Genomic DNA, 13,403 nt, shown 5'->3' with positions numbered 1-13,403 from the left:
CGACGCCCCGATCTTACCGATCGGTGTAAGCATAGGCGGCTGCTGCTCTCGTAGCCGCGTAGATTTTAAAAATCGAGAGTTGTACATTGCGGTTATACTCGCCTACATACTGTAGCGCAGGGGGGGGGGGGTCAAATCATTCGTATAATAGTTGTAATTATAAATCTGTATGTGAGTGGGTATTTTGCTTTTCTTCCTTTCTGAGTCCTACATAAACGTCACTACTGTGTAGCTCCTATGGCCTACAATAGTCGGGTGGCTATAGGCTGGAGTGGAGTCACGGGCATTTAAATGTTCGCTCGCGTAAGCTGGCTATTATTGTATATCATATTGTGCGGCTGCAGTCTGGGTGCATGTCTAGACGTATTACACGTGTCTCGTTTGAATATTAACGGTGTCGTTTATACGTACGAAATTTCGTAAATAATTTCGGTTCATCATTTCTGTATAATGGAGATGGTTATTATTATTGTTGTTGTTGTTGTTGTTGTTGTTGTTGTTGTTGTTGTTCTCAGTAGTGTTTATCAATACTATAGGTACCTATCACGCTCTTATAGCATAATTGTTACTGTATAGTCATACGTAATAGTCTATGTTACACATTGGTTTCCATTGCTGTACAGTCCAGATTTTACCGGAACCAAGCTTCTGATGATTATTCAATGAGGCGACACATTTATTAAAAAACAAAGTTCTTTTGTGTTTTGATTGTTATATCAAAATGTGTTATAGCCGAAAATCTATTGATTACCAAAATCTCTGCCACTTGGCGTAAAGCTCTTTCGCAATCAAGATGCTATCACCTGCAAAAAAATTATAATCACGGTTAATATAGATCTTTGCGATTTCATCAGTAAACTAAATTAAATACTGTTGAATATTAAAAACAAAAGCCACACCTTTCGGTTGCGTCGGATACAGCTTTTTGGAGTAGCTGAACGGCAGCTCGACCTGGTTAAAAATCATTCTTTTAAGCTTCGCCGTAGGAACAGCCGTCTGCTTTCTGATACTCTCCTGAAGCTCTTTGAGATAAATCTCCCACCTGGGCTTGAAATAGTCGGCGACGACACCGGACCACTGCTTGTTCGCGTAATCAACGATTTCGCCTCGCGGACCCCATAGGGTGATCTGGTTGCGCGCGTTGAACTCGTAGTTCTCACGGTCGCGTGTCGCGCCTTCCGGGGCTATGGCCTTGGCATCTTCCAGCCAGGAGCCTAGAAGGAAATCCTTGGACGATGCCAAATTCTTCTCTAAATCGTCGAACAGATCCAGAAGGTGTGATGATGCAATTCTAGAAAAATTTCGTTATTATTAATCGGGATAAGAAATCGGAATCGTTACTTCGTTTGCATCTGATTGTTATCATTAAGATGTTTGTTTCACGTTTGATTATCGAAGCCTTCAAGCGATGAGAATATTTGTACGAGAAAGTTAAAAAATTCGATTACGTAGGAATTTTCTTACTTTTTAGCTGTAATACTCACTGCAATTGCGTAAGATTTTTCTGCGTGTACGCTGCTTTGATGTCGGCATAAATGAAGTCGGCAGTGATCTGTAATGCTTGTCTCGTTATGTCGACCAGGTCGTGCTTAAACAACTCGTTTTTCATTGTTCCATTTCCAGCATGCACGAAACTATTCCAAACTGCAAGAAACGTCTTCAAGTCATACCAGTACTGAAACGAGTTAATATCATAATGTATTGCATTAATTTTACAAATATTCAACGCACGATCAAAATATTAAATTATTGTGTACCCATGGCTCAATATTAAGACTTGGTCGTTTAGTGATAACGTAATGTCCCCTGATTTTGGTCTTGCCATCGTAATTGTAAAGCTCTCTTCCCAACTCCTGCCATGAGGTTCTAATAGATTCGTCGGCCTGGCCATACCTCCTCACCGCATAATTTTCAAACCTAAATAAAAAAATTTACCGAATCAGACACGAATTGTCATCTATGTGTATTCCTATAAATAGGAAAGTTAATTTTCTAAGCATTACCAGTTATCGAGAACAACAGGCTTCTTTCTGTAAGACATCTCGTTCATGAACTCGTATATAACGTAGTTCTGATTGATTCCTTCAGGAGTCAGACCCGTACCAATCATCGTACTGCCATTCGTCGTTCTGGCTTCAAAGACTCCCTAAAATCGAAGTAGTATATACGTTAAAAATAATGCGTTTTGACTAGATTGAAATTTTATATTTACTTTATTGATGACTCCAGCGGATCCGAACATTCCAAGAGTACCACCGAAGTTGTGCAGCATACACCAGATGAATGGCTGACCGAAGTAGGAATGGAAGCGTTTGTACTGAGGAAATTGCTCTGACTGTAGATCGAGAATAATCATCTTGCCCTATGGGGTGGAAAATTTAAAAATAAACACCGTGATCATTTTATTTCAATGTCTACGCAGATGAATGACAGCTTACAATCGGAACTGAAGTGACAAACGCCTTGACGCGCGGAAAGGTCCAGAAGTATTCGCTATGAACGAAAAGCCAGCCTTGCATCAGCCTGAAATTATTCTTTTTTTCTAATTATTTTGTTGCAAGATAGCGATGAGTCAAATTTTGTTGAAGTTTTACGTACCAAATTGCATCTGGATCCGCGCCCGTCATCCCTGAGTAAATTGCCTTCCCGGTGTTACTCAGGTAGTCGAGATCACCTGTGTGAGGGTCGTTCTCGTTGAAAGAGTCACAGTTGTAGATGTGGTTCGTTCCGAATTCGTCAGTGTACTAAAATTATTCCAATTTCTTAAGTATCCTTGAATAACAATTATAATTTATGTATACACATAATGCGCACATAGTACTCACCGCTTTCAGGAATTCGCGTCCGACAGTTTTAAAGAGAGGATCAGTTGGGTCCAGAGAATACGGACTAAAGAGCAGATAATAATGTATTTATAGTTTTCTATAAAATGCAAAAATGCGATAAGGGTCAAACGACAAAATAATATACCCACCAACAGTACTGATCCTCGAAACCGTTCCACGACACGACTTTCGTGACGTTCGCCTCGGGGAAGACCCTGATGAAATCTCTAGGCACGTGTCCTGCAAACGCGGGTAAAACCGGAGTAATTCCAAGCTCGCGCATTCGACGAACAATCGAATGCTGTAGTTGAATCGTGTGGTTATGCCAGGCCTGCGAGAGCGGACCACCCCAGCCACGGAAATTGCCCATTCTTGACCTTGATTCAAAGGATTCACATTTTCTTTTTGAAATTCTTTAATTTCAAGGGGTCGATTATTTATCTTATTTATTTGCATGCAACGCATTTAAAAGATAAAATTTTATCTTCAAAATCGATTGACTTAATCTCTGATATATAGATACTATGACGCAATCGCGATCTGCATGGTGATGTGTATTATAAAATACATATATAATATGCGCATTATATATTATGATAGGTGTGCAAGCTTACCAAGGTAAGAAAGCAGGCCCAGAAAAGTGTTGATCGATCTCCTCCTTTTTCAGCTGCATCTTGAGATAGACCTTCTGCCAGATGGCCTCTTGGCCGTGAAACGCGAGGGCCAGATTGATGCTGTTTAGGGCCATCCAGTCGATGTTCTTCTCCCATTGAGGCCACTTCCACCAGGCCGAGCTGTACCCCGCTGTACAGACATTCTGATAATACCTAAATCTGCATCGTTTTGAACGAAAGAAGAATAAGGTTTAGGTGTGTACCTGAAGTCGATGTAATTTCTATTGTATGTACACATAGAAAAAAAAATATATAAATGTAATGGATCGAATACCGGTCATTGGAAGAAACAGTTTCGTTGACGTCAGGTAGAATTTTGGGAAGGTTCAGCTGCGAACCCTCCCAGGATACGTGACAATTGCAGTAGGTCGTCAGGTAGTAGTGCAGACCCCAGGCTACAGCGACACCGGAGGTACCGGTTATTATGACCTTGTTATCTTTCAATTTTTTTAACTGGGGAGTTTAAAAAAAAATTTTATTTCGAAGTCTTATTGCAACATAAATTATAAATAAATAAATCGATACATACGTTAAAAGTGTCCTTGCCTTTGGGCCCAAGGTCTGGATCAAGGGTGACTTTAAACAAATCTGCATCTTTTCCCAAGACCCTCACTACTAGATTCTCGACAGCTGAGGTCTGAACTTCTGCTGAATTTTCGGGGTGCAAGTGACCCAATGTATTCTGGAAACCTATTGTTTAAGTACGAAAACAATTTATTCAATATATTGGGAGTTTAAAAAAAATGTACTACATAAATAATTATCAGCACTCTTGCCGTCATTTCCAGTAACGATATGTAAAAGGCCAGTCGTGAAAACGATGCAAACGCCTAACGTCCACATCCTTGAGTTTAGCGGCAACATCAAGTCTATACTGCACTGCAGAGCCGCCAGAGACTCACTGGCCCTTATCTGAGCGCGGTGTGTCCACCTCTACTTTTAATATGTATATATCACATACGACGCGATGACGAGTGTCTCGGAGGCTTTCTTTGCGACTCCAATCTTGAATATCTAATATAAAGTCTCCCGCGACAAGCCTCTCTTTCAACGAGCATTATAGCATATGTACGTATATACTATACATGCATAACGAGTACTCCATTCAACAAACGTATAATGAAGGTACTCGATGATTTTATTGTCGCTTATATGCCGTACAAGCGGGAGACGCTACGCAAAGAGGAAAAAAATTATATTATAGTGTAACATATAGTAAAAAATTATTTTATAAAGTGACTATTTATTTAAAATTATATTATGAGATATTCTGTAAAAACTAGAATCATGCAAGAGATCACTGATTGCATGACATAATGCATGGCATTAATTTTTTCTAATCAAAACGTCGGATCGTCGCTGATGAGTGGATTAAATTGTTTTTATAAATAATCTTCTATGAATAATGATCGCATTATATAACTTGGATTGCATAAGATTTAGTATTATTTTTCGCGATAAATAAACGTAAATTTTTCTCAACACATATGGTGATATATATTTTAATATTTGCATACTTGTATGGGTATATTATTATTATTATATAGATATGTTCATGCACTGCGCATTTATGTACAGGCACATCATACACATTGTCAGACTTGATCGCATCTCCGTACAGATATACTTTGTATACACGCGGAAGAATTTCTTGTATAAATACTAACAAAAGTTACACCTTCTATACTATCAGCAAGCTGAAATTATCATCGACTATACTTATATCAGTATTTCTCTGACAAAAAATAGACCGCTTCCAAGCTTGCTTGGATATATTGCTGTATATTATATCAGTGCGTACAAGCTAGCGACCGATCAAGTGAACGATTCTATTTTTTCATATATTGGGTATGCTATTTTAAATAAATTCATACGTTATATTTGTGAGTAAAATATTCGTTGTTACAGTTATATAATATATAGCAATGTCGAATTACACGAAATAAAAGATTCCAGTCATTGTATTTTTACGTTTTATTCATACTACAGCCATACCTTATCACTTCCCAATTTAGATTGTCTGAAAGTATTGCTATTTATGGAAAGATTAATCGTGGTTTAGCTACGTCCTAAATGACGAAGCGTATGTAGTTGGCAAACTGACTGCTCGCGATTCCAGCTTACAATGAAAGAAAAACATTAAGTCAGTGTAGATGCGAGACTTGTCTTGCTCGCAGTACTTACAAAATTAAGACGTGCAGAAAAATCAGCTGATTTATATTGGAAAAAAGTTTACACTGTGAAATATGTTATTCTTGAAGTGATTATTTTTATTTTTTAGTTTTAATTCAATAACGTACTTTATGTATTCAAATACGTACTTTATGTGTAACTTATCACGTTGTAGCTCAAAACGACAGTTGTTAAAAATATTGTGTCAATATAGTAAACTAATTCTTATGATAATATTTTCATTTTATTAATTTGGTTTTATTTTTCAAATATTTTAGAAATAGATAACGATATACAGCAATGTCGACAATCGTATTGCCGGTAAATATACAAAACGATTCTATATAAGTTTTACAATAATTTTCAGCTTTACCTATATACAAATCAGAACATTTGATGTTTTCAGAACGGACTTTCCACTTTTTTGATAAGCGCTGGAGCAGTGACACTGCTAAGCTTTGGCCTTGTTTGGGGTGAAAAAAAGAGAAAAAGGGCAGGTAAAATCTTCTTTTTTTGCACGTCGTATTTTAATATTTCATATGATTTCATATAATATGCATAATAAAAATTGTAGCAAGACTAGTCGCAGAACGGAAACTTCGCGATGAGATTCTGGCCAGTCCTGATTCATCATGGAAAAAGGTGGGAAGCGTCAAGGAAATTTATTACTATCCCTTGAAATCGGGCAAAGGCAAACCCGTGAAAGAGTGCAATTTTGAAAATGTTGGGATTAGCGTGTCGAACGAAGAATTTATTCCTATGAGGGACAGGTAATAATTGGACCTGATTACTGATTACCAATAATGATTAAAGAATAAAAGTATCTATTATTCGCAGAATGTTTCTTGTCTACGAGGGGAAGACAGGAAAATTCATAACTGGTCGTCAACATTCGAAACTGCTGCTGGTCAGCATATCGGCTGCAGGCGAGGGTCGGGTTAAGCTTGAAGCTGCCGACATGCCACCGCTGATCTTGAACATTCCGATGCTCTCCGATCCAAATGCAAAAGTCATCAAATGTACTTTATGGTTCGGTGAACCTGTCAAGTGTCTGGACTGTGGTCCAGAGGCAAGTGCATGGATATCTAAGTGAGAATTAATCTAATCTAAGTTGAAAATTTAAAATTTATTTCATTATATTGTCACCGATACACGCGTGCAAACAATTATTATAGATATTTGAAAGGATCGGGATCAGATTTGCAATTAGGAGCTTGGTTTCCAAAATGTGAGAGATTCATCAGCAAGGGCGCCTCCTGGGAGCCATATGCCAAAATGTACAAGACCATCAGAGACGAGGACATGGTCAGTTTTCTTCATTTTCTGTACTTACTAGGAATGAAGGCGCGCTTCGCGCGCTCCTTATTCTATCTATGTCTAATAACCCTGGTAGAAAAAACAACATAAGTTTTGGGTACACTAATTTCTGCTAATATTTTTACCATATTACCTACCATATGTTACCATATTCTGTAATACTTTTAATATAAATATATTAACAACGCCCAAAGTCGTTGTCGTTAAGGTCTGAGAAGTGAATTTGAAGAAAAGTTCAGTAGAAGACTCAGTGAGTATAAGCCTATTATTACAACCCTATTCATTTGCATTGTAAAAAAGCTAGGCAATTGAAATTTTACACAGATACTTGATATGCTACCTATAAAAACATGTAATCCAGATGATTTTAATTTAACTGTTTTCATTCATATTTTCACATTGAGGCACATGTGAATTTTTTAATTTGGCGGGTCACATTTTGCTTATAGGCAATTACGCAGTAAATACTATCTCTAGCACATTGTATTTTTGGTTTTCAGTGTATTTTTACATGAAGAAAGTGATAAATATTTTGCCTTTCTTGTCAAGACATTAATAAGAATTTTAACTCTTAACAGTCGTGAGAGATTTTGAGATCGATGCCTATTTCTCTATTTTTGCATTTGCTCTCATTCGAAAACTAACGGGTCTAGAGAGCACATATTTTACATATAGATTTATTTTGTGTCAATGAAACAATATACAAAGTTCAATTAACCTTAACTGAAATACTTTTTATTTCGATTCCGACACTGATGTGAATAACTTATACGACTAAATAATTATCATGGGTGTTGAAGTCGAAATCAAAAGTATTTCAGTTAAGGTCAATTCAACTTTAAATATTTTCACAACCAAAACAGAAATATATATGCAAAAAATGAGCTCTCTAGAAATTAGTTTTTAAATGAGAGCAAATGCAATGCAATGGAAAAATCTCAAAATCTCTCACAACTATTAAAAGTAAATATTCTCATTAATGCCTTAACAAAAAAGCCAAAATATTTATCATTTTCTCCAGGTAAAAATACACTGGAAACCGGAAATACAATGTGCTAGAGATAGTAGTTACTGCGTGACTGTCTATAAGCAAAATGTGAGCCGCTAAATTAAAAAATTCACATTGCCGTTGGTGTGAAAATATGAATGAAAACAGTTCAATTATCTAGATTACATATTTTTAAATTTAAAGGGCATTGTAGTGATAAACTCAAATTCACTGACTCGGATACTGAACTTTTCTTTAAATTCACTTCTTAAACCTCACCATGGGCGACTTTGGGCACGGAGGCACAATATATCTTTATACTTTTTATTCTTTTAATTGCACTTCTCACTTATATTTAAAAAAAAACTAAATAATACACACACACACACACACACACACATTATTACCTACTTCAAATAGGGTTAGGGTGACACTTTTCAATGCACATGTTTCAATACTACACTTTTGGTAATGATTAATTTATCAAGATTTCTTGTTGGTAATATTGCATATATTTTTTTCTGAATCCGCTATTCAGATTTCATACTATTTAACCTCATTTCATTTTATTTTAAACACCTGAAAAATTTCTACCAGGGTTATGACTGTTATGAGGGTTATGAATTTAAAGCGTGCGGGTTCTCATCTGTTACCTAGGCAACCGACCATAGCAACCAATCAGAATCACGTATTAAAGGCTTCACAACCAAGTCCATCATTTTTTTAAGAGAGGAATTTCATTTTATTTTAAACACCTGAAAAATTTCTACCAGGGTTATGACTGTTATGAGGGTTATGAATTTAAAGCGTGCGGGTTCTCATCTGTTACCTAGGCAACCGACCATAGCAACCAATCAGAATCACGTATTAAAGGCTTCACAACCAAGTCCATCATTTTTTAAAGAGAGGATAAAGTAGAAATATTTTTACATATTCGAAATTTCATTAACTTCTTTATCACAGGGTCTGTACTCTGATCTTTCGAGTTATATGGTACTATCCGAGTCGTCGGTGAAGGACCTCAACGAGCGTCTGAAAAATCCAATCTCACCACTTCAATTGAGACCTAATATTGTAGTAGAAGGTAGTGCTCCCTATGCCGAGGACGAGTGGGAGTGGATCAAGGTCGGAAAGGATGCGATCATTCGGAATGTCAAACTTTGCACCAGGTAAATGTTCAACGTGGAATCTACAATATGAATTTCTATGTAAAATATTTTTGTGATTCGCAGATGCTCAATGGTGAGAGTCGATCCCGACACTGGTATTCCTGATCCTTCGGAACCATTGAAAACTCTCAGAACGTAAGTTTACAATATTATCTTTCAAATGAGGAAAATAATCGCTGCACTCTAATCGTTATAATGAAATGCAATAGAATAAAAATAAATGATATTGTGTTCTACAATGTTACAGTTATCGCAAACTTAAAAATCCAGAGTTAGATGCGTTGGAGAATCATGCTCCCGCGATCGGTATCTACTGCGGCCTGTATGCATCTGGAGTCGTCAAGATTGGTGACGAAATCAGCGTTTATCGACCTGACAAACAAAACTTATGATATTAATGAGAAAAGATACAGTAAGAGAAGTCATTGATACCTAAGGTACAATTGGTCATTTTTTTATAAGCTGAATATTATTTTTTTTTTATACATGGATATATTTTGAATATATAAAAGTTATAATAATAAATGAGTAATAAAAATAAGAATGAAAGTAATAAAAATGATGACAATGCATAAAATAATCTATCTTTATCTATAATGGATAATCAAGTTGTATGTATTTTTTATCAATAGAAATAATAAATGGATACAAATAATGACAATGTATAATATAATCCATCTTTATCTATAATGGATAACTGAAAATCAATAACTCCCTATTGAAATAATCATAAACAAGCAGTGAGTTGCAAGTCAGTAAGTATAAATGCTTTTGTACTTGTAGCATCAATGTTTTGAACATATCCAATCAGGATTTGCGTATTAATCTCAAATAAATTTGCATATTTTCCTCTCAATAGAACGTTCGAAATTCAGCAAAGTCACTCTGTTCACGAAATCCAAAAAAATTGTTTTTTTTTCTTTTTTCATTGAATAAATTCTTACACATCTATTTATGTAAGCAACTAACGCTTTTGGCGCAGTTTGTTACGTATCTTCAATCTATACTAGATATAAGGATACGAATATTACCTATTTGGTAAGTATATAGAAGTGGCGGCATATAAATATGTGATCATCGTGGTTGCGACGATTCCGGAGCAAAGCTTCACTTATAAACAGATAGCGGACCACCGTTTTCTACGACAGTCATTCGGACGATCGCAACGTGACAACACCTTATATATCCTGCTATTGAATGATCTCTCTTCCTAGACATCTGTGGCTACAGCGTGAAATCAATAATCATCAATTTTCGAGTTTGTATTTTTGTTAAAAGTTTCTGCAGTAGACGCGACAAGATGTTGGACCCGAGCTTCTTGGTGAACCTGGTCACAGTGTTGGCAATGCTTCTGACCACTTTCTACCTGTGGGCCCGCTACAAGCAAAGCTACTGGAGTCGTCGAGGCATCCCTACAGCGCCTAATAGTCACTGGTTGTTTGGTCACTTCCGTGATGCGATCTTCATGCGATCAGCACCTCCGACACTTCTGGGAGAGCTGCACAAGTCCTGCCCATCAGACGAACCGATCCTCGGAGTTTACATAATGCAAAAGCCTTTTCTGCTGTTGCGCAATGCCGAACTCATCAAACAACTACTGGTCAAGGATTCTCAGTACTTTCCTAATCGGTACTTCGCATCCAAACGCAAGAGCGATGTGATCGGCAGTCAGAATTTGTTCAGCGTTGACAATCCTATGTGGAAGTATTTGAGAGTCAAACTATCGCCGGCGTTCACTACTGGCAAGCAAAAGAGACTCTTCGAACTTATGCTGGAAAGCTCGCAAAACATGAGTAAATATCTCGAGGCGAATCTGCCTAAGGACGGAACGGAAATAGACATGGAGATGAGAAGGGTGTCTAGCAAGTACACAACTGATGTCATTTCGTCGCTGGCGTTTGGAATCAAGACCGACTCGTTTACTGAGCCGGAAGCAGAGTTCTACCTGCGAAGTAAGTTTAGATTGGCATTCTGATCGTAACATGACTTTTGATTTTTATATAGCATTTAATATTACACAAGATGAACAAAGAATCGTAGGACCGGTTTTTGAGAGATACTTGGAGTTGTCTTTATCAAAATGTGCTTCGTAAAATATTATACTATTATTATCAATTTTAATAAATGATGGTACATGCCTAATGTAACCGAAAAAGAATCGATTTAAATTAGTTAGTTATTATTTGTTACAAAAGGCATTAAAAATTAATCGTATTAATATAGTTGAAAAAATAATAGTATATATTAGTATATATTAATATTAATAACTAGCTATTGTACGAAGTATCACGATCATATACTTTGCAAGTCACGGAAATAAGATCATGCAACTACATTTCTGATTTCTCATCCACTTTAATAATCTTATCATGTCTAACTACCTCTAGTACTTTTTCTTTTTCGGTTATGAATTATTAAGTTCAGCAGTTATTAATTTACTAAGTAAATATATACACACATTGAACACGTTAGCGTTTAAATAATTGATCGGCTTCAAAAATAAAGTACTGGATATATTTATCTACGTAGGCTACATAAGCTACCCGTATCACGCTTGATGAAATACAATAATAAATAATTGTCAAATCCTTGTGATAGCGCGGAAAATAAACAGTGCTAGCTGATGACCTAAAGTTTGCTTATCGCAAATTCTTTATGAAATTATTAAGCCATTCTTTTTATTTTTTAATTAGGTCGTAAACTATTTGAACAGAGCATCATCAATACATTGAAGTTGTTCTACAATTTCTTCTTCCCCAAACTGAATGACATCGTTGGCAGCTCTTTTCTCGGAGCCGAAGAGGATTATTTCCGAAAAATATTTTGGGAGTCGATGAACCAGAGGGAAAAATCGGGTGTGAGCAGGGGCGATGCTATGGATTTATTGTTGGAATTGAAAAATTTGAAACAAAGCAAAGAATTCAGTGAGTTATTATTATCCATATATGTATTAGATTAAGCTCATCGCTATAGGTTTACTTTTTTTTAAATAGGATTCGAGGGAGACCGCCTGGTGGCTCAGTCAGTGATTCTGTTTGCTGCTGGACTAGAGACGAGCGCTACAACAATGAGTTTTACTTTACTGGAGATAGCTAAACAGCCAGAAATTCAACGCAAGGTACGCGAGGAGATTCGCGATAAGTTAAACGGGAAGCCACTCACCTATGAGCGAATCTCCGAAATGAATTATCTACATCAAGTCGTCTCGGAAACCCTGCGCCTCTACCCACCGGCACCACTGCTCGATCGCGTCGCTATTGATGATTACAAGGTAAAAATCGAGTCGAGAAACATTTGTTTGAACTTATGATTTATAAATAGCACTATTATTATTAATAATAAAGCTATAAATAATAAAGATAAGATAATAATTGAAAAATTTGACGCGCGACTCATGATGAGTATGGTATGTATATAAAAATTAGAATGATTCCTTTGAACATTTCGACAGATTCCTGGAACCGATATTGTTCTAGAGAAGGGAAGCGTGGTATATGTTGCTCTTAATGGAGTGCATCGAGACCCTGATTACCACTCGGATCCCTTGACCTATGACCCAGACAGGTTTAGTGAAATGCGAAAAAAAGATATGAAACCCTGCACCTACATGCCTTTCGGCGATGGTCCACGCATTTGCATAGGTAAGTCATTCAAAATTTTTCGAATGCTTAGCCTTAGTGTATATAGTGAAATTAACCTGTTGCTTTTCCATGCAGGTATGCGAACCGGCATGTTACAAACTATGGTGGGCCTGATCACGTTACTAAGCCAATATGAAGTTAAGCTGAACCCAATGTACAAAAACGAGATAAGCAAAAGAGCGATATTTTTAGCGCCTGCCAACGGAATACATTTATATATAAAAAGATCTCCAATCATGTGATTGAAACCATTTGTTTCTCTTTTGATAATATTGTATAAATTACTATTATACGATTTCGCATAATATACTAATAAATTTGTTTCTTTATTAGTGTTGAACGAGTAATTAATGTTTGGAAAATTAAATTTTTATATACTCTCTACAACTCTATGCTTATACAAATTTATTTGATCCTTTGTACTCTGATGGCAATAAAGGTTCATGAAGATAAGTGCAGTTGTAATAAAATTTATTCTAATGCAATCAACGAAACAACCAGAAATCAGCGCAGCCTACAGGATAAATACGTGAGAAGATCTGGTAGAAACTGAGCAAAGAATCATTCACCTATTAATTTATACCTCAATAAGTTATCTTGTAATAGTGCTGAGTCTC

General features: G+C 36.4%; 3 protein-coding genes across 6 annotated transcripts; 2 read left to right on the top strand and 1 right to left on the bottom strand.

Annotated features, from left to right (window-relative positions):
• Window positions 1–151: 151 nt before the first annotated feature.
• Window positions 152–5,626, bottom strand: LOC100123351 (alpha-N-acetylglucosaminidase). Of its 2 annotated transcripts, none has more exons than XM_016989239.3 (15): window positions 5,495–5,626; window positions 4,276–4,672; window positions 4,029–4,189; window positions 3,774–3,952; window positions 3,440–3,658; window positions 2,975–3,202; window positions 2,826–2,889; window positions 2,599–2,744; window positions 2,439–2,523; window positions 2,213–2,362; window positions 2,004–2,146; window positions 1,758–1,917; window positions 1,485–1,675; window positions 900–1,291; window positions 152–803 (listed from the first exon to the last, which is right to left on the bottom strand). In XM_016989239.3, exons 2-15 carry the CDS (start codon window positions 4,361–4,363, stop codon window positions 748–750), a joined length of 2,262 nt encoding a protein of 753 aa, XP_016844728.1. In that variant the 5' UTR covers window positions 4,364–4,672; window positions 5,495–5,626; the 3' UTR covers window positions 152–747. The 2 variants fall into 2 exon arrangements, with proteins under 2 accessions (XP_016844728.1, XP_031787626.1); XM_031931766.1 differs by having other exon boundaries at window positions 4,270–4,672; window positions 5,495–5,603.
• On the top strand, window positions 3,498–9,810 carry LOC100123356 (mitochondrial amidoxime-reducing component 1). Of its 3 annotated transcripts, none has more exons than XM_032600271.1 (9): window positions 3,498–3,694; window positions 5,950–5,992; window positions 6,078–6,168; window positions 6,246–6,441; window positions 6,509–6,760; window positions 6,847–6,976; window positions 8,940–9,145; window positions 9,209–9,280; window positions 9,393–9,810. In XM_032600271.1, exons 2-9 carry the CDS (start codon window positions 5,972–5,974, stop codon window positions 9,535–9,537), a joined length of 1,113 nt encoding a protein of 370 aa, XP_032456162.1. In that variant the 5' UTR covers window positions 3,498–3,694; window positions 5,950–5,971; the 3' UTR covers window positions 9,538–9,810. The 3 variants fall into 3 exon arrangements, with proteins under 3 accessions (XP_032456162.1, XP_031787632.1, XP_031787631.1); XM_031931772.2 differs by lacking the exon at window positions 3,498–3,694 and adding an exon at window positions 4,997–5,347; XM_031931771.2 differs by lacking the exon at window positions 3,498–3,694 and adding an exon at window positions 5,560–5,759.
• Window positions 9,811–10,235: 425 nt separating this feature from the next.
• Window positions 10,236–13,239, top strand: CYP6BD2 (cytochrome P450 6BD2). The gene is made up of 5 exons (NM_001172469.1): window positions 10,236–11,097; window positions 11,839–12,069; window positions 12,139–12,416; window positions 12,597–12,786; window positions 12,862–13,239. Exons 1-5 carry the CDS (start codon window positions 10,446–10,448, stop codon window positions 13,026–13,028), a joined length of 1,518 nt encoding a protein of 505 aa, NP_001165940.1. The 5' UTR covers window positions 10,236–10,445; the 3' UTR covers window positions 13,029–13,239.
• The last annotated feature ends 164 nt before the right edge of the window (window positions 13,240–13,403 follow it).

This window comes from Nasonia vitripennis, chromosome 5 (assembly GCF_009193385.2).
Source record: "Nasonia vitripennis strain AsymCx chromosome 5, Nvit_psr_1.1, whole genome shotgun sequence".
Taxonomy (NCBI): domain Eukaryota; kingdom Metazoa; phylum Arthropoda; class Insecta; order Hymenoptera; family Pteromalidae; genus Nasonia; species Nasonia vitripennis.
This window is presented reverse-complemented; position numbering and strand designations above follow the sequence as displayed.

What these genes read in the sequence shown, in the direction of transcription:
- CYP6BD2 (NM_001172469.1), top strand. Translation starts at nt 10,446, where the DNA reads ATGTTGGACCCGAGCTTCTTGGTGAACCTGGTCACAGTGTTGGCAATG. An exon ending in AGCAGAGTTCTACCTGCGAA is followed by an intron (nt 11,098 to 11,838) that starts GTAAGTTTAGAT and finishes TTTTTTAATTAG; the next exon opens with GTCGTAAACTATTTGAACAG. An exon ending in TCGCTATTGATGATTACAAG is followed by an intron (nt 12,417 to 12,596) that starts GTAAAAATCGAG and finishes ACATTTCGACAG; the next exon opens with ATTCCTGGAACCGATATTGT.
- LOC100123356 (XM_032600271.1), top strand. Translation starts at nt 5,972, where the DNA reads ATGTCGACAATCGTATTGCCG. An exon ending in CCATCAGAGACGAGGACATG is followed by an intron (nt 6,977 to 8,939) that starts GTCAGTTTTCTT and finishes TCTTTATCACAG; the next exon opens with GGTCTGTACTCTGATCTTTC. An exon ending in CCATTGAAAACTCTCAGAAC is followed by an intron (nt 9,281 to 9,392) that starts GTAAGTTTACAA and finishes ACAATGTTACAG; the next exon opens with TTATCGCAAACTTAAAAATC.
- LOC100123351 (XM_031931766.1), bottom strand. Translation starts at nt 4,363, where the DNA reads ATGTTGCCGCTAAACTCAAGGATGTGGACGTTAGGCGTTTGCATCGTT. An exon ending in CCGCTGGAGTCATCAATAAA is followed by an intron (nt 2,147 to 2,212) that starts GTAAATATAAAA and finishes CTTCGATTTTAG; the next exon opens with GGAGTCTTTGAAGCCAGAAC. An exon ending in GTATCCGACGCAACCGAAAG is followed by an intron (nt 804 to 899) that starts GTGTGGCTTTTG and finishes ATTTTTTTGCAG; the next exon opens with GTGATAGCATCTTGATTGCG.